The 25,329-nt window shown below is 44.0% G+C and overlaps 1 protein-coding gene across 2 annotated transcripts in view; it reads right to left on the bottom strand.

The window, feature by feature from the left end:
• Positions 1-25,329, bottom strand: part of GABBR2 (gamma-aminobutyric acid type B receptor subunit 2) — an 844,982-nt gene that overhangs the window by 539,705 nt on the left and 279,948 nt on the right. For both annotated transcript variants that reach the window (XM_084618280.1, XM_084618281.1), the window contains exon 3: positions 3,717-3,887. In XM_084618280.1, coding sequence (XP_084474406.1) covers positions 3,717-3,887 — 171 coding nt within the window. The remainder of the gene's footprint in view (positions 1-3,716; positions 3,888-25,329) is intronic.

Raw genomic sequence — 25,329 nt, 5'->3', positions numbered from 1 at the left:
TTATTTTCTTTCTTTCTCCCTCCACCCCTTTCTACACTGTTCTCTGCCTCTCCTCCACTACATTCTGCCTATCTTTCTACTCATACTTCTGCCCTCCTGCTGGAGAAGGGGTGAGGACTCCTATCAGGATGCAGTTCTGGATGCTGTTTGGGGCCTCTATCAAGTATATGAGCTTTGTGTCAATTGGTGTCTGATAAATTTGAAGCTCTCTAGACCCCTCTAACTGCTGGAAAGGAGAAGTAGCATTTTCTCTCTGTACTTCCCCTCTTATCCCAGAGTCTCTTGGCCTCTGTGACCTGGTGGATTAAAGAATTTTGGGGCCCTGTCTACTATGAAAATTAGGGGGGCCCCCACCTTCCTTAAAGTAGACAGAGGTGAGAAGAAGCCCAGCAGCCTAGGGCCCCAAACCTGCCTCAGTTCTAAGTGCTCATCTTAGAGTACTCTTAGTACTCAGCTTTCAGTTCTAAGTATTCTGAAGCCACAAAGGTGTATATATAGGTAAATTGGAGGAAATGCAGGAAAATCCAGCAAAAACAATTAGAGTCGTGGGGGGATTGGTGTGTGATATATACACTGGTATCTAGTAGCCTACTCCAAAACCATATTCAGATGCACTCCTAATCTTATTTCTTCACCACTTCTCCAATACTCGTGGCTGCCCACACTGAGATAATATAGCTGTCATTTCCTGTCATCTGGCATTTTCATGGACATTCCTGAGAAGAAACAGATTTACAACCTGTGTGTATCAGAGTTTTACACAGAGATTGTAAGTTTAAGATATACTTTGACTAAATATTCTATTCACTTTAAAAAAAATCCAGCGGTTTATTTAAATAAACTGGAATTACACAAGAAGCATCAGAATTACTTGGTGTGCCTCCAGAGGAAAGATGTTCCAAATGGACATAATAGACATTTCTGGGTTTTTCTATATACTATAATTTTATTATTTGTATGAAATTGGAACAAAAGGGGGAAGCTCCATGTTAAACTGTAAGATAAAAGGGTTAAGTTTTAATGGTCCCAAGGAATCATGGCTCAGTGTGTTATACATAAGCCACTTGGATGCAAGTGAGGTGTTGACAGGATCTTTCACTACCTCAAGTTTAATATAGTGTTTGGCAATTAAATTGGCCATCTGCACACAGAAGGGTGACACTTAACTCTCAAGAAGAATGAACATTTATTTAATTCAGTTATGTATAACATTCCTTTTGCATATGATCTCAGCAGAGGAAAAGGGAGAAACAGCATGTGTACACTAGGAAAAAAGGGTGGTTTTGTCATGTGCTACCTAATACATATTAAAATCCTAGCATAGAAAAGGCAGATGTGGAGGGTGACAGTTTATCTGAACCAGATAATGTGTTAAAACCAACATTTTCCTTGCCTACACTAGGATTTTAACATGTGTTAGCTAGCACTTTTTTTCATAATGATGACAAGAGCAGAGAGAGAGAAAGACAGGGCAGAGGGTTAACTCACTCCAGGATCATAAGAAGTGAAGTATAAATAAGGGGAGTGAAAATAAGAGGGTGCAACTAGTTCTATCTCCTCATTCCCCTAGACCACAGCTTCTCAAGCATACACTTAGCACAAAAGCAGGTTTGGACACTAGATTTGCAAGTGCGCAAACTGATGCTAGAGGCTTAAATGTAGGAACAGGCTGAGCCTAGATTTGGCCTGTGTACTAGCTAAACCAATAACCAAACATATGTAAGGGGACTGTTGCCTCCTTACTAACATTCAGTGGGGTGTTTTAGTTGCTAGCTCCCAGTGCTAAAAAGGGGGAAGGGTCGATGGGGAATCAGCCCCCTGAGACTGACAGCCCCCAGGAACAATGGGGAGAGGCCAATGCTCCAGGTCAGCCTGAATGACAGGGCAGGCAGGCTAATCAGGGAGTCAGGAGGCCAGGGAGGTCCCGTCCCCCGTGTGAGCTGGATTTGCCTGGGTCAGACAGCGTGGGGCCCAATAAGGAGAAAGCAGGGGCCTGAGCTAAACTGGGGAGCAGAGCTGGGCCAGATCCAGAGAGAGCAGACTTGCCCTGGGAGGAGAGCTGCAGCAGCAACCAGAGCCAGAGGGGCCAGAAAAGCAGCCCAGGAAGCAGGTCAGTGCTGGGAGCAGAGTCACAGAAGCAGCCTGCAGAGCAGACCTGTCCTGGGAGCAGAGCTATAGCAACCGGAGGCAGAGGGGCCAAAGAAGCAACCCAGGGAGCTGGAGGCAGAGCAGCAGAGACAGAGTGGTGCAGCTGGGGCTGGAGCAGTCTGGAGTTGGGTGTGGTGAGCAGCTGGGGAGAGCGAGGGGGACCCTGGGCAGCAGGCCCAGCACAGGGAGACGCCTCAGCCAATGGGCTCTGCAGGCCAGGCTTGGATCGTAACCCCGACAGGGCGGGGGCGACACTGGGAAGAAGGGTCCTACCACTTAGAGTCTGAGAGCGTGTGACCACCACCAGAGCAAGTGTCCAACCCACAGCATCCCTGCAGCAAAGCCAGGGCCTGAGAAGGCGGCCTGGGACTTACAAGGAACAGACTGTGAACTGCCCTGGCATTCCAGAGACGCTGTTTGTGATGTTCCCTGCCACAGAGTGGGGTGGATGTGTTTCCTTTAACCTTTCCCATTTTTCCTTATTCTTTTTAAAATTAATTGTTGATTAAATAACTTGCATTTGCTTTAACTTGTATGTAATGGTCAGTGGGTCAGAGAAGTGCCCAGTGCAGAGAGAGTACCCCAGAGTGGGGACACCCTAGCCCCTGTCCTAGGTGACCACAGCATGGTTGGGGGTCGAGCCCCCCAGGAATCCTGGGCCCAGCCTTGTTGGAGTTACGAGGACTCTGCCAGAGAGGAGAGTGGAAGGGAAGTCCTCAAGGGCAGGGAGGCCACTGGGTAAAGGAAGTGGGAGCGAGGACTCAGATCCTTTCGCTAGCCCACTTCACCGGGGTAGTGCAGAAGCCAGGAAAGTTCCCCACAATAGCGGGACTATTGCCCCGCTTACATAATGATAAAATTCCTTGAAAAGTATATATATTTTACAAATCAAAAGATGCAAAGGAGGATGTAATTAGAACTCTAAGGCATTTTTTATTGCAAAAAGGTGTAGTTTGTAGTACAAGAGAGCTATACTGATGTAAAATTCTAGGTAGTCTTTACCTCATGTAGCTAGTTAAGAGGTAAACCCCGGGTGATTTTATCTTGAAGTACAAATACACCTTTCTTGCAGTGAAGAAATAGCCTAAAATCTTGAAAGGTAGAACACTAGACGTTGGGTAGAGCCCCGTGCAGGACTATTCTTTAATCCCACTATTATGGCAGTGGGTTCTGCAGGAGCTGTGGGATCCACATTGAAAAGATTAGTTAAGGTTTCCAAACACTGATGGCTTGTCTACATAAAGTTTTTCTTTTTTGCAAGAGTGTTGTTACAACAGAGTACAAATCCCCAGCAGAGATATGCTGCACCTGTGCAAAGTAGAATAACTTGAACCGGTCTGAGCCTCACTTTACCACAGTGCATCACATCTATACTGTATCAGCATAGTTATGCAAATACCAAAATCCCTAACAGAAGCAGGCTTTAAGTGCAGTAAATGCCATCTGGCAATAAAGACCAATGAGATTTAAACAATGGATGCATTTTTTCCCATTAATGATGGAAGTAGGTCCCTTAGCATTAAACATTAGAAACCACCTTCTTATACTAATAGTTAAGCAGCTCTTACCTCAGAGAATCTTTGTACATCCTGGGTTAGAGTTCCCACCCTCTTCCACTGATAATATTTGAGTAACTTCAAAATCGCAGGATTCACTGCATTATCAGATGGTACTGTCCGGAAGAAATAAGGATATTTTTTCTTATCAGCCAGCTCTGGGGTTGTTGCTGCAAATGAAAGCTGAAAAACAAAGAAATGGAAATCTCAATGAGTGAAATCAAATTGCTGGCCCCATAAGAAGCTTACCCTACTCAATGCAACGTAAAGTACATGAGGTGATGAATTATGGACATTTGGAGAGTTTTTGACTATCTTACGTTAAAGAAATAACAAACCTATTTGAAATCTTGCTACAGTCTTTTACTTTTCAGAAATAAACCTTTTCAACCTTATCTACCTTTTAAACAACAACACCATATATCCTATTAAACTTCACAACATCTGCTACAAATTTAAGTACATGATTCATTAAAGTTTTGAGAGGGTAGCACTACAAAATTCCCTGGTTCAGATTAATCCCACCCATATTAAAAACCAGGGGCAAGAAGCTTTTGGGGAGAAAATCTCTGAAGAATCCCCTGTGGAAATCCCTCCAACTTCCCTCCACAAGAAAGGGTCCAGAGTCCACTGCCAATCCTGGACACCACTTTGTGGCTTCAGTGGAAGATGTGGGTGTGCAGAACATTTAAAAATAAAGCCATTTACTTGTCTCTATGTGAATTCAGGTGTCTAAAGCCATGGAGGAAATCAAAAGGCAGCCAAGATAAGCACTCAGAAGTCCCTGACTCTGATTCTCCAAGTGTGTTAGTTAGACAATGGTTCTCTCTGGACTGTTGTATTAGGACAGGGACAGATTGTCCCTGACTCTTGCACAACTTTTAAAATTAGGCCTCTTGGGTGCCTAAATGTGGAGTTAGATGACTAACACCCAGTACACATGTCCGGAAACGATGACTACCTCTCTGACTAAGTTTCTCCTCTGTAAATTGGAGCTGATACAGACTCACATTTCAGTGGGGTTTTTGAGCAGTAATGAGTAAATGTTTTTTAAAGTGCTTTGAAAACTAAGGCACTGGCTCAGAGCAATTCTAACTGACAGTGCTGAAAATGGCAGTTTTGGAGTCTACATTTCCAACGTTGTCAACACCAATCATAATACTGTAGGACTGGAAGGGACCTCGAGAGTCTTCTAGTCCAGTCCCCTGATCTCATGGCAGGACTAAATATTATCTAGACCATCCCTGACAGGTGTTTGTCTAACCTCTTCTTAAAAATCTGCAATGATGGAGACTCCACAACCTTCCTAGGCAATTTATTCCAGTGCTTAACCACCCTGACAGTTAGGAAATTTTTCCTAATGTTCAGCCTAAACCACCCTTGCTGCAATTTAAGCCTATTGCTTCTTGTTCTATCCCTCAGAGATTAAAGAGAACAATTTTTCTCCCTCCTCCTTGTAACAACCCTTTATGTACTTGAAAACCGTTGTCATGTCCCCTCTCAGTCTTCTCTTCTCCAGACTAAACAAGCCCAATTTTTTCAATCTTCCCTCAGAGACCATGTTTTCTAGACCTTTAATCATTTTTGTTGCTGTTCTCTGGACTCTCTCCAATTTGTCCACATCCTTCCTGAAATGTGTTACCCAGAACTGGACACAACACTCCAGTTGAGGCCTAATCGGAGTGGAGTATAGCGGAAGAATTACTTCTCATGTCTTGCTTACAGCACTTCTGCTAATACATCCCAGAATGATGTTTGCTTTTTTTGGAACAGTGTTACACTGTTGACTCATATTTAGCTTGAGGTCCGCTATGGCCCCCAGATCCCTTTCCGCAGTACTCCTTCCTAGGCAGTCATTTCCCATTTTGTACGTGTGCAACTGATTGTTCCTTCCTAAGTGGAGTACTTTGCATTTGTCTTTATTGAATTTCATCCTATTTTCTTCTGATAATTTCTGCAGCTTGGCCAGATCATTTTGAATTTTAATTCTATCCTCCAAAGCACTTGCAACCCCTCCCAGGTTGGTATCATCTGCAAACTTTAGAAGTGTACTCTAAATGCAGTTAAACTTCTGTTCAAAACAGTGGGAAATTTAAAATAAAAATGTCCACATATCAGCATGTCAGAAGTGAGAGGAGACAAGTTCAAAGAAGCCTTCCAATTACTTCAGACCTGTACAGGCCAGCTCCTTACCATCTGAGCACTGAAGCAGCCCATTGATCCACCAACTCTCATCAGGGATGACAGGGGTAAAAAAAAGAGGAGGAGGAGGAGAAGGAAAGAAATGAAAGGTGACCTTCCTGACTGTATTTTACTTCAAGAGTGACACATTATATACCCATCTTAAGAACTGAAGAGGCATCCTAGATTAAGAAGGCCTCTCAGCTTCCTCTTGCACCTATAAAAGGTTCGGGTTATTCCTCATACAGAGACTTCCTTTACCCTCTGCAGGGTTGTCTAAATGCCCCTTGCCTCCCAGCCATTCATATTTGTGTGCTACATTTGTGGACATCCAATTGGGTGCCTTATGCATCAATACCTATGATGCCCTCATTTCTTTTTCTCAGTCCTCCTCTACCTTTCACTGTACCTCCCCAATCCTCCTCCTGCATCACCATTTCCCTGGATTCTAATTACTCTCCTCCTTCCCTGGGACTCCTTAGTGCCCCTAACGTCCTTTCTGTCTCTCCCACAAGTTACATTCTATCTGCTTTTCTTCTGCTCAACTTTCAACCTAATATTCCAACTTTCTCTTTCTTCTTTTCCTTCCTCACTTAAGGGGTTTTTCCTCTGTCCCCTTGATGTCTCTATCTACCCTCAAACCAATCCCGAGCCACTTACTGCACATTGACACTGTTGTGGGGGCAGCACACTCAGGTACACATTTAAGGATGCCAGTTTCTATCTCCATGCATCTGGAAACAGCAGAACTGAGAAAGTCAAAAGAACCCTGCTGAATTGTCAGATGTACAAAACTACTGGTGCTGAAAGGCAGCAGTTTCCTGAATGACTTTCAGACAATCCATATGCAGCTGCTTAGGAAGTAGCCTATGTGGTACCTGTGTTTGCCCCGGGCCTTCCCACCTACTTCCTGAAAATGCCCCCATTTCTGACATCCATGGGATACTTGTGGTTATTTTCTGCGACAAGTTTAATACTCCAAATCTTCTGCCAAGAACATGCCTCTCAGGCTGCTGCCACCCATGCATAGCTTTTGAATCTCTTTATTGTAACAATTTGATAAAAATTGGTGCTCTCCATATCATATAACAAAGGGGAACATATGGCTCACAGTGATTTATTTGCAGAAGAATACATAAAAAATTCACTGTTCTTATGCCAGAAGGATTTTTGGTTGATGCTGAAAAAAGCAACGGAAGTTGTCTAATGAGAGCATAATAAAACTGATCTTTCAGGCTCAGCAGAAGAGTGATAGAGCACAGGTGCAGTATATAAATGTATCCAAGCGCACTATTAAGTATATTTGCATTTTTTTGACCATGCATTCTTTAAATTCGTTCAAGAAACATTATATTGATATTCAAAAAAGAGATGGGTCTAAACCAAAACATCAGTTCTAAATACTCCTGCATGTTGACAAAGGTTGGATGTAGCTTGGAAGAGATAGGAGCCTGATCCTAAACTCAGGAAAATAATGGTGCATTGGTTTGAATTTGGTCATATTTGGGAGATTTTTTTCACAAACAGAAGGGCTACAAACTATTTAAAAAAAAACCCCCAAGGTTAATGTTTGCAGAAGTGGTTGGTTTACCCTCCATGGCTCACCAAGGAAAGTTTCCTGCTGCTCACTGGCCAGCAGCTGATTGGATTTTTCAAGCCCTACACTACTATCCATTTAACACTGCACTGCACAATATTCTAATTAAAGCAAAGCTTCACTTACCAGAATTTATGAGCAAAGTACATTTTATGATCACGTATCCTTGATTTTCTTTCATGGCATTGATTGGCTTACTTGTTAATTCATAAAATTTTATATTCTGCCACGTGTCTGCAAGTAATAATTCAGAGAGCAAAGAAAGGAAAGCCTGTGAAAAGAAGTGTCCAGCTTCTCTGTTTTGCCGAGTAAAGTTGAACTCTCTTTAAGGTACTGTACAAAAGAGTGCTATAGCTGTAAACGAAGACCTCTACATCAAGTTGAGAGAGAAAAGCTCTTCAAGTAAACAGTCCAGCACGAAAAGGCAGCTGACAGCTATGCTGTACAAAGCCTGGTGACTGGAAAAGACTTAATTTGGAAATTAATGCAATATAAAAAACTAACTTTGGATCAAAGAAAATAATATGGTGGTTGTTTCAGAAATAAAAGTTGTTGAGATTTTACAGCAACACAAATGAGGAGAGGAGCTGAGGCAGGTTTCATAGTCAGTGAGATGTGCTTGCCTAGAAGGAGTAGGGTACAAAGAAGCTTGGACCTGTCATGTTTCTTGCATCAGTAGGATTTTGCCCCCCGGCTGATAGTGGTGCTGTGTTGCAGCCTCAGAGGCAGTGTGGTGCGGTGCTGATGGGTCTCCTCTCCCTGCCCATTGAGAACAGGAGCAGAGGAGGCACTCAACCTGCTACTGCTGCTGGCTGGTAGGGGTGATGCTGCCTCTGAGGGGCTGCTTGCACACTGCCTGTAGGAAAGTGGGGATGCCGATGAGTCAGATCTGGTTCTGGGCGTGCCTTGTGGTGGCATGCCAAGGAGCTGGCTCTGGAGGTGCCATAGGGGAGGGGGCGGTGGTGGCCCGGGGAAAGGCACTGCCACTGCCAGGCCTGTTCTACTGTGCAGCCTGTGTCCCACAGGAGCCTGGTCTCTGCCACCGGAGTTGATACTATTCAGTAAAATTTTGGGAAACATTTGGTATGGATTTTAGACCTCACCCCTCCTGGTTGAGAACCCAAGTGGTTGCTGCTCACCTGGGCTGTGGGAGACTGTGTTCAAGTCCACGCCCCAACCTCAGCAGAGCAGGGAGGTGAGAACAGGTTTCCCACCTCCCAGGTGACTGCCTAACCATTTGGCTATTGGCTATCATGGGGAGTGCGGATCCCTCTCTGATTTATCACAAGAAAGGACTGGCCTGGCTTAAGGGCCTAACACCAGGATAGGGCTTATGGCTAAGAATCCTGTGTGAAGATCGGTGCCTTTCTCTGGTCTGTCAGTCAAGTGCCTATGGCCCAATCAGGTTAGATACCTAAGTCCCTTTGTGGCGCTGGGCCCTGAGTCTCACTCTTTTCCTCAGCATTTCACTCTTCTTAGTTTAGGCAGCTCCCCACTTAGCTTGCTGGCTTCTGAGAATCCATTTTTGCCTACCTCTCTCCATAGGATGCCTGGGAAGCTTGAGTGCCTAATTTGGGTCTGTCAGTTTCACTTGGCAGCAGAGCACCTGGGAGTTAGACATTGCAACAGCTTTTCACTAATGCAACTTCCTTTGTTTGGAAGCTATGCGAGGACCTGGTTCCAATGAGCAGCTGAACAGTTGTGCTTCATTGCTAATAATAAGGGGGTAAAACTGAGGCAAGTTTTAAGAGTTTCATCTTGCTCCAGGAACTGGAAGTGAGTAACAAACAGAAGTTCCAGACTGAATTCAAAGAGGAAGAAGAACAGACAGGATCCAACAAGTCAAGAAACATCATGTGAAGTAAAAAAATTAAATAAAAAAAGAAAGGGTGAAGCAGAATGGATTCTGAAGGATCTGGAGCACTCCAGTGTGGAAGAAATACAAAGTTACAATTTGTGAACCTTCTGTGAATAAATAGTGTTAATCCAATGTTATTCCACTGAAGGCAGTGGTGTCACTAGGGACTTACATTGTGTAAGCAACAGCAGAATTTTACCCACTGAGAGAAACCAGGGAAGTAAAATCAATCGTAACAAAGTGAGAGAGTATGAGAACATGACAGATTGAGACTACAGTTGGGATGGATATACATGTGGATGCAGTTAGAGTTGGTGGATTTTTTGGCCTCAAAGTTTGATCAAAAGATTGAAGTGTTCAGCAGAAAGCATACATTTCTATCAAAAAATTGTTTAAAACCCAATTTTCTGTCAAAAAACTGTTTTGATGGAAAAATTTCAACCCTAGATACAATAAGATGAAAGAATGTAGCAACAAGGAAGAGTAGAAAAGAAAAATGTGCACTGGCATGAGGGTGGGATGGGAGCAAAAACTAGCAGTGTGACACTAACCTTTAGAAAAAAGAATAAAAAAAAAAAGGAACTTAATCCTAAAGATCCTGAAGTCAAAACTAAGGAACTTAAAATGCTTACATTAAAATGCAGCATTAACTTGAACATACCATAAGAGTCATATCCTTCAACAAAACAGGAAGCACATAGGCAATGGGGCAAAGTATGGTTAAACAGGAAGCTCCAGAGTTTATTTGAACCAAAGAGATATCTTTTGTCAAACCCTCAAAAGTTAGAAAATGACAGAAGTGAGGTTTCCTGTGCATTATGATACAGTCTTTAATTACATGGTCACATATTATTTTGTCCACAGGAACCCTGCCCCATTCAGTGCACAGGATAAACCTGGATCCTGAATCAGGGTTCTAGAGGGAAGAAGTCTTGTCTGCAGAACCTATGTCTCATTTGTTGCAGAAGTTGGAAGATGTGTTGTGAAGGAGGCAGGGGACTGCAGGAAGAGAAAGGAGGGTCTCATGGTTAAGGAAGTTAAATAATGCCCTGGAGAACCAGATTCTATCCTTGTCGGTACCACAGAGATCCTGTACGATGCTAGTCAAGTCACTTAAACCAAACATTTCACAGGTGGTCACTAACGGTGTTTCTCATTTTCTGGCAGCCTGACTTGAGACTCTGAGGTCTGATTTGCAGAAGTCTTGAATACTCACAGCTGCACCTGAAGTCAATGGCAGCACCTAATGTCAATGGTGCTGCCTCTCCGGGACTGCCTGCACACTGCCTGTAGGAACCTGTAAAGTGTTATATAATGCTAAGTCATTACTCTGATAAAAGAAGTCCCAGCCGTCACCAGCTGGGCATCAAAATTTAACAAATCCTCCTGATTGTAACCTTTCGATGCCTGCAAAATGAAGATAAAACCACCCCCTCACCTCATTAGGGTTTTTTGAAAATAAATTAATTTTTGAAACACTCAGATACTCTACTGATGAGCAGTATAGAAAAGCCATTGGGAAAATTAATAATTCTGTCTTTAGAGCAAGGTTTGTATAGTCTGCAATAAATAACGCCTCGGGCCACACGTTGAACAATTAGGATAAAACAACTGGTCCTTTGATCTAAGTGTCTGTTCTACTTACGTACAGCAGCAAACAAAATGTTATGGTTGTGTGGAAGGCACTGAAGAGTTAATATTGTGGGTCACACTAGATCTGAATACGGTGCTGACTGCTCTCTGTGGTGTTTAGTAATCACTCAAGCCAAGAAGTCTGACAGAGGTCTGCTTCACTTAGAACTCCAACACTGGATGTTCAGGATTGCATAACACGAGACTCTGCATAAGACAACAATCAGTCCCCACACTTTACTGTATCACTTCCAAGTTACCACTAATAAAGCACTTCTCTCTCTTGCAACTGCTCCTGCCGGCCCACAAGAAAATATGGTGTCCCAACTGTATGGATCTTGCCTCCAGCAGGAGGAGAAAACAAAGGAAAAGTGTAAAAACATCCAGAATAGGTGAAACTCCTCTAGAGTGGGTGGGGGTTTCTTTTCCTTCACCCTCAACACTGGAGTGGCTTCCCAAAATATGCCTGCTCCACATATTTGGAGACCAAGCTGTCCCTCACCAAATGGAGCAGCTCTGAGTGACTGCACTTCTCCAGGAGGCAAAGGAATGGGCAACATTATCCAATCAGATGGGATTGCTCTATAGACTGGGGTTTTCCCTGCAGACCATTTGAAAACCCCTTGTCTGAAGAAAATCTGTAGAGTTGACAGGTATTTTTTTTAACTCCCATTTACTTCCCCTTCAGCCTGGGGCTTTACCTCTGACATCAGTGCTTGTTAACAAGAGTGAGAAGTACTAAATAAATTCCCTCACAGTAATTACCCTTTCCCGTGGCCAGAAAAAGGAATATGGATAGGTAGAAAAAAAGGTTTGAGGTACATTTTGTTGAGGAACATAATGTTTTTTATGAACATGCAAAATGTAATAAATGCTTCTAAGAACCAGGTGAAATTTCAGAAAGCTTCCGAACAGATGTTCATAGACTGGCAAAGCATTGTACAAGCAGAACACTCTCAGAAGAAACAGTAAAGGAGAGAACTGTGGAAGACAATCACTTCTGGAAATGTCTACTTTTAGAACCTGACCTTGCTAAAATGATTACACGAGTATGTCAGCATGAAATATAAGAAAGCAGCAACATCTATCCCAGGAAAATGTCAAAGGGAACCCGAAGAAGCAAATTTAGATGTTAAAAGGTTCCACATAAAAGCCCAAAAAGAAATGCACAGCAGATCACTGGTGCCACTGTGACAAAAGACTTATAGGACTCGATAAATATAAGAAAATAAAATAAATGTGTTTCCAGGATTAATAAAACTGCTGTTCTTTCTGCCAGCTGTAAGTGCTCTTGTTATACTGAAACAAGTCAAATTAATTATGGAAACTCAACCATATTTCACGAAAATTATTCAGAGCTTTTTCATGGGACTAGGTAAAATCCAGGGATGGAACAAAATAAAGCTGAAGGTCTCAGCATGTAAAAATGACCTCTCACCTATGAAGTGAGTTCAGGTACCTTAACTGTGAAAGCAAAAGAAGAGCAACTTTCAAGATTTTGAAATATGCTGTTGTTCCACATTGGAATGAAAATAAAACCTTTCTTATGTTTTTGTGAAAACTGAATAGTGTCAGGGGAGAGAGGTTTTGTATATCTGTGCCTGACACACCCCATAACTTCATGGTTAGGTTATTGGGCTGAGACGTAGGAGACCCAGAGCATGGCTATCTGGGGAATTCAGTGAGAAACAGCTAGGTGCAACTTTAAAGTGCAACAATTATTCCATTTTGGAAGTGGATTAAGCTAAAGTGAAAATTAACCTAAACTACAAGAAGGCTGTCTAGAGCAGAATATCAGTGTTCACATGAGGAGCTATTCTGGGTTCCCCCTTCTGCGCATGTGGGTAAGCCCCAATTTAAGTCCCTGCTCTACCTGATTCAGACCAGAGTTTTTCTACCCTCATTAGGTAGGGTAAGCACTTGAATGTGAGTCCCCCCGTCATAGGCCAGTACCCATGCCACCCAGCCTGTCTCACTCACTGATCCAAAGACTTCCTGCTGAAAGTTGCATGGAAACAGCTACATATCTGCAAAATGTTTCAATTTCAATGAAACAGCATAATGTAGCTGCAATGAAATTTCAACAGAAATGTTCTGACCAACTCCACTTACTACAGATTGTTCCTGGCTTACTGACAAAAGCTGTCAGCATTCCATTAGCACGGCTCGTTCAGCACCGCTCATCCAGCTAACACATGTTAAAACTACAGCTTGCTGTGCCTTGCTGTGTTAGCTCACACATTTAAAAGAAAAAAAGCACACAGCATTTTTCTTAGTGTGGACAAGCCCCTTCTGACTGATGAGGGCTAGAAAGAAATGTCCCCCAATGGGCAGGTTGTTTCATAATTGTGCACTACAGGATTTCTTGCACTTCCTTTGTTACTGGCCATTGTCAGAGGCAGGATGCTAAACGAGATAAATGTGACCCAGGGACCCTTTGGGGTCAATCGGCAGATGGGCTCATGGAATTGTATAGGGATCCCTTGGGTCTGTTATATGCATAATAGTTCACTGAAGATTCTATGGAGTGCCAGTAGCCTACTGGTCATTCTAATGATTGTGAAATGTGTGTACGGATGATAATTAAGGAATTATGTATTTATACTGAAAATTATGTTCTTAAGGTCTTGGCATTAAGGCAGCTCAACGGGAGATGATGTACCTCGGAAATGTTCCTTTCAGGCAGGGGGTGGCAGACACCTATCTCCCCATCTGGCCATTTGGGTGTTATGTATTGCATGCCTCACAATGTATGTCAATTTGCATACTGAGCCAGGTGCCACTCCAGAGACTACAAAATCTACAGAAAGGAGCAAACAGCAGGAAGGTGTCCTGATTATGAATAAAGACAAAAAAGATTTTTCTCGTATATCTTGGAGTAAGAAGGGACCCGCTAAATCTTTCATGAAGCAGGCAAATAGACACCCTACTTGTGTCATGAAAGAAGGGTCATAGCCATCATGGCTGTACAGCGCTGCAAGGATTTTGGATGAACAATACTCTACTGGACATGAGACTATCTTGTTAATTAAGTCTATGCTTTAGAATGCATATTATGATTTACTGTATATGTAACCATTGGTTTCCAGGACTTCTACTTCTTACTACTTGAATTTCATAGAATCGTAGAATAACAGAGTGGGAAGAGACCTCTGGAGGCCATCTAGTCCAATCCCCTGCCCAGAGCAGGACCAATTCCAACTAAATCATCCCAGCCAGGGCTTTGTCAAGCCTAACCTTAAAAACTTCTAAGGAAGGGGATTTCACCACCTCCCTAGGTAACGCATTCCAGTGTTTCACCAACCTCCTAGTGAAAACGTTTTTCCTAATATCCAACCTAAACCTCCCCCACTGCAATTTGAGACCATTACTCCTTGTCCTGTCATCTGCTATCGTTGAGAATAGTCTAGATCCATCCTCTTTAGATCCACCTTTCAGGTAGTTAAAAGCAGCTATCAAATCCCCCCTCATTCTTCTCTTCCGTAGACTAAACAATCCCAGTTCCCTCAGCCTCTCCTCATAACTCATGTGTCCCAGTCCCCTAATCATTTTTGTTGCCCTTCGCTGGACTCTCTCCAATTTCTCCACATCCTTCTTGTAGTATGGGGCCCAAAACTGGACACAGTACTCCAGATGAGGCCTCACCAATGTCGAATAGAGGGGAACGATCACGTCCCTCGATCTGCTGGCAATGCCCTTACATATACATCCCAAAATGCCATTGGCCTTCTTGGTAACAAGGGCACACTGTTGACTCATATCCAGCTTCTCGTCCACTGTCACCCCTAGGTCCTTCTCTGCAGAACTGCTGCCTAGCCATTCGGTCCCTAGTCTGTAGCGGTGCATTGGATCCTTCCGTCCTAAGTGCAGGACTCTGCACTTGTCCTTGTTGAACCTCATCAGATTTCTTTTGGCCCAATCCTTCAATTTGTATAGGTCCCTCTGTATCCTATCCCTACCCTCCAGCGTATCTACCTCTCCTCCCAGTTTAGTGTCATCAGCAAACTTGCTGAGGGTGCAATCCACACCATCCTCCAGATCATTAATGAAGATATTGAACAAAACCGGCCCCAGGACCGACCCTTGGGGCAATCCGCTAGATACCGGCTGCCAACTAGACATGGAGCCATTGATCACTATCCGTTGAGCCCAACAATCTAGCCAACTTTCTTCCCACCTTGTAGTGCATCCATCCAGCCCATACTTCTTTAACTTGCTGACAAGAATACTGTGGGAGACCGTGTCAAAAGCTTTGCTAAAGTCGAAGAATAACACGTCCACTGCTTTCCCTTCATCCACAGAACCAGTTATCTCATCATAGAAAGCAATTAGATTAGTCAGGCATGACTTTCCCTTGGTGAGTCCATGCTGACTGTTCCTGATCACTTTCCTCTCGTCTAAGTGCTTCAGAATTGATTCCTTGAGGGATGATTTTTCCGCGGACTGAGGTGAGGTTGACCGTCCTGTAGTTCCCAGGATCACCCTTCTTCCCTTTTTTAAAGATGGGCACTACATTGGTCTTTTTCCAATTTTCCTGGTCTTCCCCCGATCGCCATGAGTTTTCAAAGAGAACGGCCAATGGCTCTGCAATCACATTCGCCAATTCCTTTAGCGCTCTCGGATGCAACGCATCCGGCCCCATGGACTTGTGCACGTCCAATTTTTCTAAATAGTCCCGAACTACTTCTTCCTTCACAGAGGGCTGGCCACCTCCTCCCCATGCTGTACTGCCCAGTGCGGTAGTCTGGGAGCTGACCTTGTTCGTGAAGACAGAGGCAAAAAAAGCATTGAGTACGTTAGCTTTTTCCACATCCTCTGTCACTAGGTTGCCTCCCTCATTTAGTAAGGGGCCCACACTTTCCTTGGCTTTCTTCCTCTTGCCAACATACCTGAAGAAACCCTTCTTGTTACTCTTAACATCCCTCGCTAGCTGCAACTCCAAGTGTGATTTAGCCTTCCTGAGTCCATTCCTACATGCCCGAGCAATATTTATATACTCATCCCTGGTCATTTGTCCAATCTTCCACTTCTTGTAAGCCTCTTTTTTGTGTTTAAGATCAGCAAGGATTTCACTGTTAAGCCAAGCTGGTCACCTGCCATATTTACTATTTTTTCTACACATCGGGATGGTTTGTCCCTGTAACCTCAATAAGGATTCTTTAAAATACAGCCAGCTCTCCTGGACTCCTTTCCCCCTCATGTTATTCTCCCAGGGGATCTTGCCCATCAGTTCCCTGAGGGAGTCAAAGTCTGCTTTTCTGAAGTCCAGGGTCCGTATTCTACTGCTTTCCTTTCTTCCTTGTGTCAGGATCCTGAACTCGACCATCTCATACTCACTGCCTCCCAGGTTCCCATCCACTTTTGCTTCCCCTACTAATTCTTCCCGGTTTGTGAGCAGCAGGTCAAGAAGAGCTCCACCCCTAGTTGGTTCCTCCAGCACTTGCACCAGGAAATTGTCCCCTATGGTTTGTTAAATAAACTAACACATGATATCACTATAAACATATGTAAGTGCTGTGTGTCAAGCAGAGTGGTGATCTGAGGTGGAACTGGTAAACTGGGTGTAATCTGTGAATACGGCGAGTGTCCAGTGGACCAAGGGCTGGGAACTCCAGGGAGATGTTTGGAGGGCTTGAGGGTTGAGGTGCACCAATGGCTAACCTGCAGAGTGACTGCAGGGCCTAAATAGGCCGAGAGGGGAGTGTATGCATTGCATGTGGCTGTTGGAGGTGGGGAGCTGATGCACACCAGACACAGATAAGGCTTCCTCATGCTAAAGGCAGGTGGTTGCAAGGTGTCTTACAACCCTGTGTACCCTGGGAAGCATCACAATAAACCACTAGTCCAAACCAGTATGAGACTCCCTATGCTCTCGTGTTCTTGTGGAGCATATGTCCTAATTAGAACCCCCCCTGGCCTCATGCCCTCTGCCCTCTAGCAGTCTTCAGAGCCCCCTCCCACCCCAGCCTCCTGCCCCGTGCCTCTGAGAGGTCCCTGGAGTCCCCCTGCCCTCGTGCCCCCTGTTCCTGAGCAGCACCGGGAACCCACCCTGGCTTTCTGGCCTCCCCACCCCATGTCCTTCAGAGCCAGTCCCCGGAGCCCTCTTCAGTCCTTAGGAGTGGACTTCACCCAGCTCTTCCAGGCTCATCATTCACTACAGTTACACCTAGGGAATCTGGGGCCAGACTGGAGTAAAAACCCTCAAATCCCTGCACTGGGACAAAATTACACTTTGCCATAGTTGGTATTGAAGCTAGCAAGCTCCAAAGAACCTCTGCAGCCTCTAGAAGTGCATTGATGATATTGAGAGCTACTCTCCCAGGAGCAGATGGCTGCAGGATAGCCACTGACTTATGGGTGTTCTCCTGCTTGGACTCTGCCTGAATGCCCAGGGAAGCAGCCATGCACTCTAAAAGGTCCTAATAGGCCTTGAAATCCTCTGGTATTGGAGGAGAGGAAGAGCCAAGCACTGCTAAATCGTCCGGGGAAGAAGAAGAGACAGTTAACTACGCCAAGGCTGGCTTTTTTTTTCCAGGACTGGTGAAGGTGAAAGGAGCAGCTCCATGGACTCTGCACAGTGAAGGCTCACTAGATCCACAGTTCCCACCACCAATCTGTCCCGTAACATTGCCTTAGAGTGAGCTGAGGAATGCAACCTCTGTGACCAAGGAGCGTCCCACAGATTCCATGGAGGCCACTGATAAGGATAGGGCATCTGTGGCCAGTAGGTGTTGGGCCATGAGTCCCCGTCCCAACTGTGGGATGAATGCCAATCCTGGTGCCCGGAGTGCTCCATAAACAGTCCTTGATGTGGGTCAGGCAATAGAGAGTGGAAGGAGGAAGATTCCCACCTCGATGTGGAGGAACTTGGGGATTCCAGCAATAAAGGTGGAGTCAGCGCTGAAGGAGCGAGTAACTGGTGTGACTCAGACATCGCCCAGAATGAGGCAGAGACAGGCGCTGATGATGAAAGTGGTACCGCTGGCACTGAGTACATTGGCTCTGGAAGCAGCGTCGACCCTGAAGTCAGTGGCAGTACCAAAGCAGCTGATGGTGCCAAAGTGGAGGGCAGTGAGAGCCTCCATAGTAACATCATTGGTGCTGAATGGAATGGTGCCAAGAAGTTTCCCAGTGCCAAGGAGGTCCCTTGCACTGAGCCCAATACCAGCCCAGTTTCCACAGACTATGGAAAGGGAACATTGGGGTGCAGTGCCAACAGCTCCAAGGCTTCAGCTGCCCATCCTGCCAATGGGACTATAAACAACACAGCGCTGGCAAAGTCATGGTTCAAGGGAGACACTGAGATAGAAAGACAGATAGGTCTGTAGCTGCGACATGGAAATAGTTGGTGCCAGCATTGCCCTCATCACCATCGGACTCAATGGGTACCCCAGGGCCACAATTGGAGTCAACTGTACAGGGTCCCTATTCTGTACCAGGAAGCAGTTAGAGGCACTTGCAGTATCCTGTGGCCCAGCACTAACGCTGTGCCAGTCCATGCTCTTTCTGGGCTAGTCCTCACAAGACCTGGAGTGGTCTCAATTAGTCTTATGCAATCTTTTCCTTGGCGCACTCAACAAGCTAAGGCTCCTCTATCTCTTCAGAGAGGTGTCTGCTCCAGAGTGTGAAGCAACAACACTCTTGGAACCCGAGGGCGACCTCTGATCCAATGAGCGCCTTGGTGCCAAAGCAGGCCACATGGCCTGTTCAAACAAGTGCTGCTTTAGGTAAAGGTACCTAGCCACCTGTGTCTGTTTCATGAACGATCGACACACTGAATACCACTCCTTGATATGGGCCTCCCCCAAGCACAGCAAGCAGTGCTTCTGGAGAACCCTCCCCCACATGATGGATGATGGTTAAACTCCAGTGAGGGCATCACAGGGGAATACTTAACTAACAACAACTAACACTAATCTAACTGGTTTCAGAGTAGCAGCCGTGTTAGTCTGCATTCACAAAAAGAAAAGGAGTACTTGTGGCACCTTAGAGACTAACCAATTTATTTGAGCATAAGCTTTCGTGAGCTATAGCTCACTTCATCGGATGCATTCAGTGGAAAATACGGTGAGGAGATTTATATACACACAGAACATGAAAAAATGGGTGTTATCATACACACTGTTAGGAGAGTGATCACTTAAGATGAGCTATTACCAGCAGCAGAGCGGGGGGTTGGAGGGAAGAAAACCTTTTGTAGTGATAATCAAGGTGGGCCATTTCCAGCAGTTAACAGGAACGTCTGAGGAACAGTGTGTGTGGGGGGGGGCACGGGGGTGGGAGGGGCGGGAAATAAACATGGGGAAATAGTTTTACTTTGTGTAATGACACATCCACTCCCAGTCTCTATTCAAGCCTAAGTTAATTGTATCCAGTTTGTAAATTAATTCCAATTCAGCAGTCTCTCATTGGAGTCTGTTTTTAAGTCTTTTTGTTGTAATATTGCGACCTTTAGGTCTGAAATCGAGTGACCAGAGAGACTGAAGTGTTCTCCGACTGGTTTATGAATGTTATAATTCTTGACATCTGATTTGTGTCCATTTATTCTTTGACGTAGAGACTGTCCAGTTTGACCAATGTACATGGAAGAGGGGCATTGCTGGCACATGATGGCATATATCACATTGGTAGATGTGCAGGTGAACGAGCCTCTGATGGTGTGGCTGATGTGATTAGGCCCTATGATGGTGTCCCCTGAATAGATATGTGGACACTGTTGGCAACGGGCTTTGTTGCAAGGATAGGTTCCTGGGTTAGTGGTTCTGTTGTGTGGTGTGTGCTTGCTGGTGAGTATTTGCTTCAGGTTGGGGGGCTGTCTGTAGGCAAGGACTGGCCTGTCTCCCAAGATCTGTGGGAGTGATGGGTCGTCCTTCAGGATAGGTTGTAGATCCTTGATGATGTGCTGGAGAGGTTTTAGTTGGGGGCTGAAGGTGATGGCTAGTGGCGTTCTGTTATTATCTTTGTAAGGAAACTAAACTATCTAAACTACTACATGCCACAAGAGTCCACAGCAATGGTTCCCTTAACCCACCCAGCAATATTGTCAATCTATCCAACTATACTCTTAGCCCAGCAGAAGAATCTGTCCTATCTTGGGGCCTCTCCTTCTGCCCCTCCACCCCTACGAACATGATACAGTCCTGTGGTGACCTAGAATCCTATTTTCGATGTCTCCGACTCAAGGAATATTTCCAACACACCTCTGGACAACATACTAATCCACAGAGACCTTCCTACCAACACTACAAAAAGAAGGATTTAGGTGGACTCCTCCTGAAGGTCGAAACAACAGACTGGACTTCTACATAGAGTGCTTCCGCCAACATGCACGGGCTGAAATTGTGGAAAAGCAGCATCACTTGCCCCATAACCTCAGCCGTGTAGAACACAATGCCATCCACAGCCTCAGAAACAACTTTGACATCATAATCAAAAAGGCTGACAAAGGAGGTGCTGTTGTCATCATGAATAGGTCGGAATATGAACAAGAGGTTGCAAGGCAGCTCTCCAATACGACTTTCTACAAGCCATTACCCTCTGATCCCACTGGGGGTTACCAAAAGAAACTACAGCATTTGCTCAAGAAACTCCCTGAAAAAACACAAGAACAAATCTGCACAGACACACCCCTGGAACCCCGACCTGAGGTATTCTATCTGCTACCCAAGATCCATAAACCTGGAAATCCTGGATGCCCCGTAATCTCAGGCATTGGCACCCTGACAGCAGGATTGTCTGGCTATGTAAACTCCCTCCTCAGGACCTACGCTACCAGCACTCCCAGCTATCTTCGAGACACCACTGACTTCCTGAGGAAACTACAATCCATCGGTGATCTTCCTGAAAACACCATCCTGGCCACTATGGCTGTAGAAGCCCTCTACACCAACATTCCACACAAAGATGGACTACAAGCTTACAGGAACAGTATCCCCGATAATGTCACGGCAAACATGGTGGCTGAACTTTGTGACTTTGTCCTCACCCATAACTATTTCACATTTGGGGACAATGTATACAAATGTATTCAAATCAGCAGCACTGCTATGGGTACCCGCATGGCCCCACAGTATGCCAACATTTTTTTGGCTGACTTAGAACAACGCTTCCTCAGCTCTCGTCCCCTAACGCCCCTACTCTACTTGTGCTACACTGATGACATCATCATCTGGACCCATGGAAAAGAAGCCCTTGAGGAATTCCACCATGATTTCAACAATTTCCATCCCACCGTCAACCTCAGCCTGGACCAGTCCACACAAGAGATCCACTGTCTGGGCACTACGGTGCTAATAAGCGATGGTCTATCGTCTACAGCCAAGCTCTACGATACAACCGCATTTGCTCCAACCCCTCAGACAGAGACAAACACCTACAAGATATCCATCAAGCATTCTTACAACTACAATACCCACCTGCTGAACTTAAGAAACAAATTGACAGAGCCAGAAGAGTACCTAGAAGTCACCTGCTACACGACAGGGCCAACAGAGATAATAACAGAACACCACTAGCCATCACCTTCAGCCCCCAACTAAAACCTCTCCAACACATAATCAAGGATCTACAACCTATCCTGAAGGACGACCCACCACTCTTACAAATCTTGGGAGACAGGTCAGTCCTTGCCTACAGACAGCCCCCCAACCTGAAGCAAATACTCACCAGCAAGCACACACCACACAACAGAACCACTAACCCAGGAACCTATCCTTGCAACAAAGCCCGTTGCCAACTGTGTCCACATATCTATTTAGGGGACACCATCATAGGGCCTAATCACATCAGCCACACTATCAGAGGCTCGTTCACCTGCACATCTACCAATGTGATGTATGCAGCAATGCCCCTCTTCCATGTACATTGGTCAAACTGGACAGTCTCTGCGTAAAAGAATAAATGGACACAAATCAGATGTCAAGAATTATAACATTCATAAACCAGTCGGAGAACACTTCAGTCTCTCTGGTCACTCGATTACAGACCTAAAGGTCGCAATATTACAACAAAAAGACTTAAAAACAGACTCCAATGAGAGACTGCTGAATTGGAATTAATTTGCAAACTGGATACAGTTAACTTAGGCTTGAATAGAGACTGGGAGTGGATGTGTCATTACACAAAGTAAAACTATTTCCCCATGTTTATTTCCCACCCCTCCCACCCCCTACCCCTCCACACACACACACACTGTTCCTCAGATGTTCCTGTTAACTGCTGGAAATGGCCCACCTTGATTATCACTACAAAAGGTTTTCTTCCCTTCAACCCCCCGCTCTGCTGCTGGTAATAGCTCATCTTAAGTGATCACTCTCCTTACAGTGTGTATGATAACACCCATTTTTTCATGTTCTGTGTGTATATAAATCTCCTCACTGTATTTTCCACTGAATGCATCTGATGAAGTGAGCTGTAGCTCATGAAAGCTTATGCTCAAATAAATTGGTTAGTCTGTAAGGTGCCACTAGTACTCCTTTTCTTTTTACTAATCTAACTATCACTAAGGATACTATTAACTATATACAACTAGAAAAAAGACACTAAACTAGTGAGAGGTTCTGAGGTTAAGACTACACAGAGTTCCGACTCCAGCTACAGGCAGTAAAGAAGGAACTAAGGCTGGTTGGGATGGTGCTGCCATATATAGCCAGGGGAGGGGCTATGGATAAGAGGCATGAGTGCCGCCCCTCTACGGGTACTGCTAGGTAAAATTATCTGACTCCAGTGTGCAGGGCGCTCGAACACCCAAGTGGAATACATAGCTGCATCTACTAAAAAAAATATATATATCCTTTTCTGAATGATTATTGAGAATGGATGGTCAGAGGTGATTTTATGTGTGCTGAGCTGGCCTGATATAAAGCAACAGGCTACTTGTGGGCAATTAAATACAATATTTACCCAGGAATTAAAAAATAAAGGTATACAAATTTGGGGAAGGAAAAGTACTATACCAATGCCTAAAAGCAAGGTTTGTCTAGGTTAAATTGCCACTAAAAACCTTCAGCAGATATACCAGTGACTATCATCATTACAAACATTTCTGCTATGAAATTGTGATGCAGCAGAAATACCCAGAACTAGCACAACTTGATTTTGCTTTCATCTGTGTTGGAGACTGTAGCATTAACAAAATACACAAGCAAGAAAACTACACTTATTTTATACTCCTATTAAAATAACAAGTAACAGTTATGGATCAGACAGGTACATTCAGAAGATCCAAAACAAAGTTATTTATCAAGTGTCAAAATATTGTAAGTAAACTATATGGTTTATAATTTACAGATTTGAAGTGGTATAGAAAATCTCATCCAGCAAAAAAAAATTATAAAATGGGAAATAACCTTACATCTTAAAAATACAAACTCTCTAATGTGATTGACAAGGCAGAATACAGCTTATGCTGTTTCTCACTGTGTCATTTTCCCCCAGGACAGTAGCTAATTGTTGCCTGAGTAACTCTCAGTGTGTTTTTCTCAGTATGCATGCCTGGAAGGTCATTTCAGAGGTTACTATTAAACGAATAAGTGTTCCTTTATGTCTGTATTTTATTTTAAGTACAATATTTGCCCCTGGTCTTTGAATGCATGTTGGGTAGAAAGCATTAACTTGCATTGACATTCTTTACACCATTTAAGATTATGTACACTTCAATTAGATCTCTCAACCATTGTTTCCAGTTGTTGCCATCATCCTGCTTCCTAAGGGCTGATATATGCTGACTCCAGACCCTGTTACCTTTTTAATTTGTCACTAAATTCACAATACTGTTCACCCTGATCATGTCTGTACCCTAAACATTCCCTGTCCGTCTGCTGATCTGGCCAATAGTTTTGAGCAGGTATGCATCATATTTTCTAAAATTTGAAACTGAATTTAGGTTAAACATTGAATTGGAACACTGTTTTCATATGTAATAACATAACTGTAGTTTGTTGTGTTATGTACAGTGTGTGTATTAGTCCTTACTCCTTGGTGCTGATAAAGGAAAGTGCTTCAGCATATGCTTAACTTTAAGCACATAAGAGTTACATTGACTTGAAAGGAATTACTCACATGCTTAAAATTAAGAACATGTATAAGAGGTTATTATGGCCAATTACTTTTGCAAGGTTATTTTCAAACACAATCTTTTCCAGTTCAATCCCATGTGTAACTTTTCTCTAAAGTGGTTACCAGCTGAAATCACTTGCCCTTTCTCCATCTTCCTCCTTGTCTGACCCAAAAGCTTTTATGAACTGTCCTTTATTTTTATACTATAATTCTTACTGAAATATTCTCTCCAAGTTTTTAACTTACATCTTCCAAACCTAGAGTATGGACAATAGAGATTTCATTACAATACTGTTTCATCTTTTGTACTGACAGTTTATGCACTTCAGCCATTATCTTGGTTTCTACCACTCAGAGCAGTTGGTCCATCTGCTGTCTGATCAGAGGTATGACCAAAAAAAAAAGGCACTGGTGTCCCAACTGCCTGTCAACATTTTACTTATGCCTGAGCATATTATGTATGCCCAATATTGTGGAAATTGGAGTGAAGTGTGGATATGTCTGTTATGCCCCAAAGACTGCTCACATTTTTGCTTCCATTTCTGTTGGCACAAATGCCATAAATCAATGGAGGGATACCCCCTTAAATGGTTGTAAAAACAATGACGAGTCCTTGTGGCACCTTAAAGACTAACACATTTATTTGGGCATTAGCTTTTGTGGGTTAAAACCCACTTCATCAGATTCCTGGAGTGAAAAATACAGTAAGCAGTATATGTATTACAGCATATGAAAAGATGGGAGTTGCCTTACCAAGCTGGGGGTCAGTACTAATGAGGCCAATTCAATCAAGCTGGACGTTGCCCATTCCCAACAGTTGACAAGAAGGTCTGAATATCAACAGAAGGAAAATTACTTTTTGTAGTGACCCACCTACTCCCAGTCTTTATTCAGGCCTAATTTGAAGGTGTCCAGTTTGCAAATTATCCAGTTTGCAAATTAATTCCAGTTCTGCAGTTTCTCATTGAAGTCTGTTTTTGAAGTTTTTTGTTGAAGAATTGGCACTTTTAAGTATGTTATTCAGTGTCCAGGGAGACTAAAGTGCTCTCCTATTGGTTTTTGAATGTTACAATTCTTGATGTCTGATTTGTGTCCATTTATTCTTTTGCGTAGAAACTGTCCGATTTGGCCAATGTACATGGCAGAGGGGCACTGCTGGCACATGATGGCATATATCACATTGGTAGATGTGCAGGTGAACGAGCCCCTGATGGTGTAGCTGATGTGGTTAGATCCCATGATGGTGTCCCTTGAATAGATATGCAGACAGAGTTGGCAACGGAGTTTGTTGCAGGGATTGT

Source organism: Lepidochelys olivacea (assembly GCF_965140295.1).
Source record: "Lepidochelys olivacea isolate rLepOli2 genome assembly, chromosome: 2".
In the NCBI taxonomy this organism is placed as follows: Eukaryota; Metazoa; Chordata; order Testudines; family Cheloniidae; genus Lepidochelys; species Lepidochelys olivacea.
This window is presented reverse-complemented; position numbering and strand designations above follow the sequence as displayed.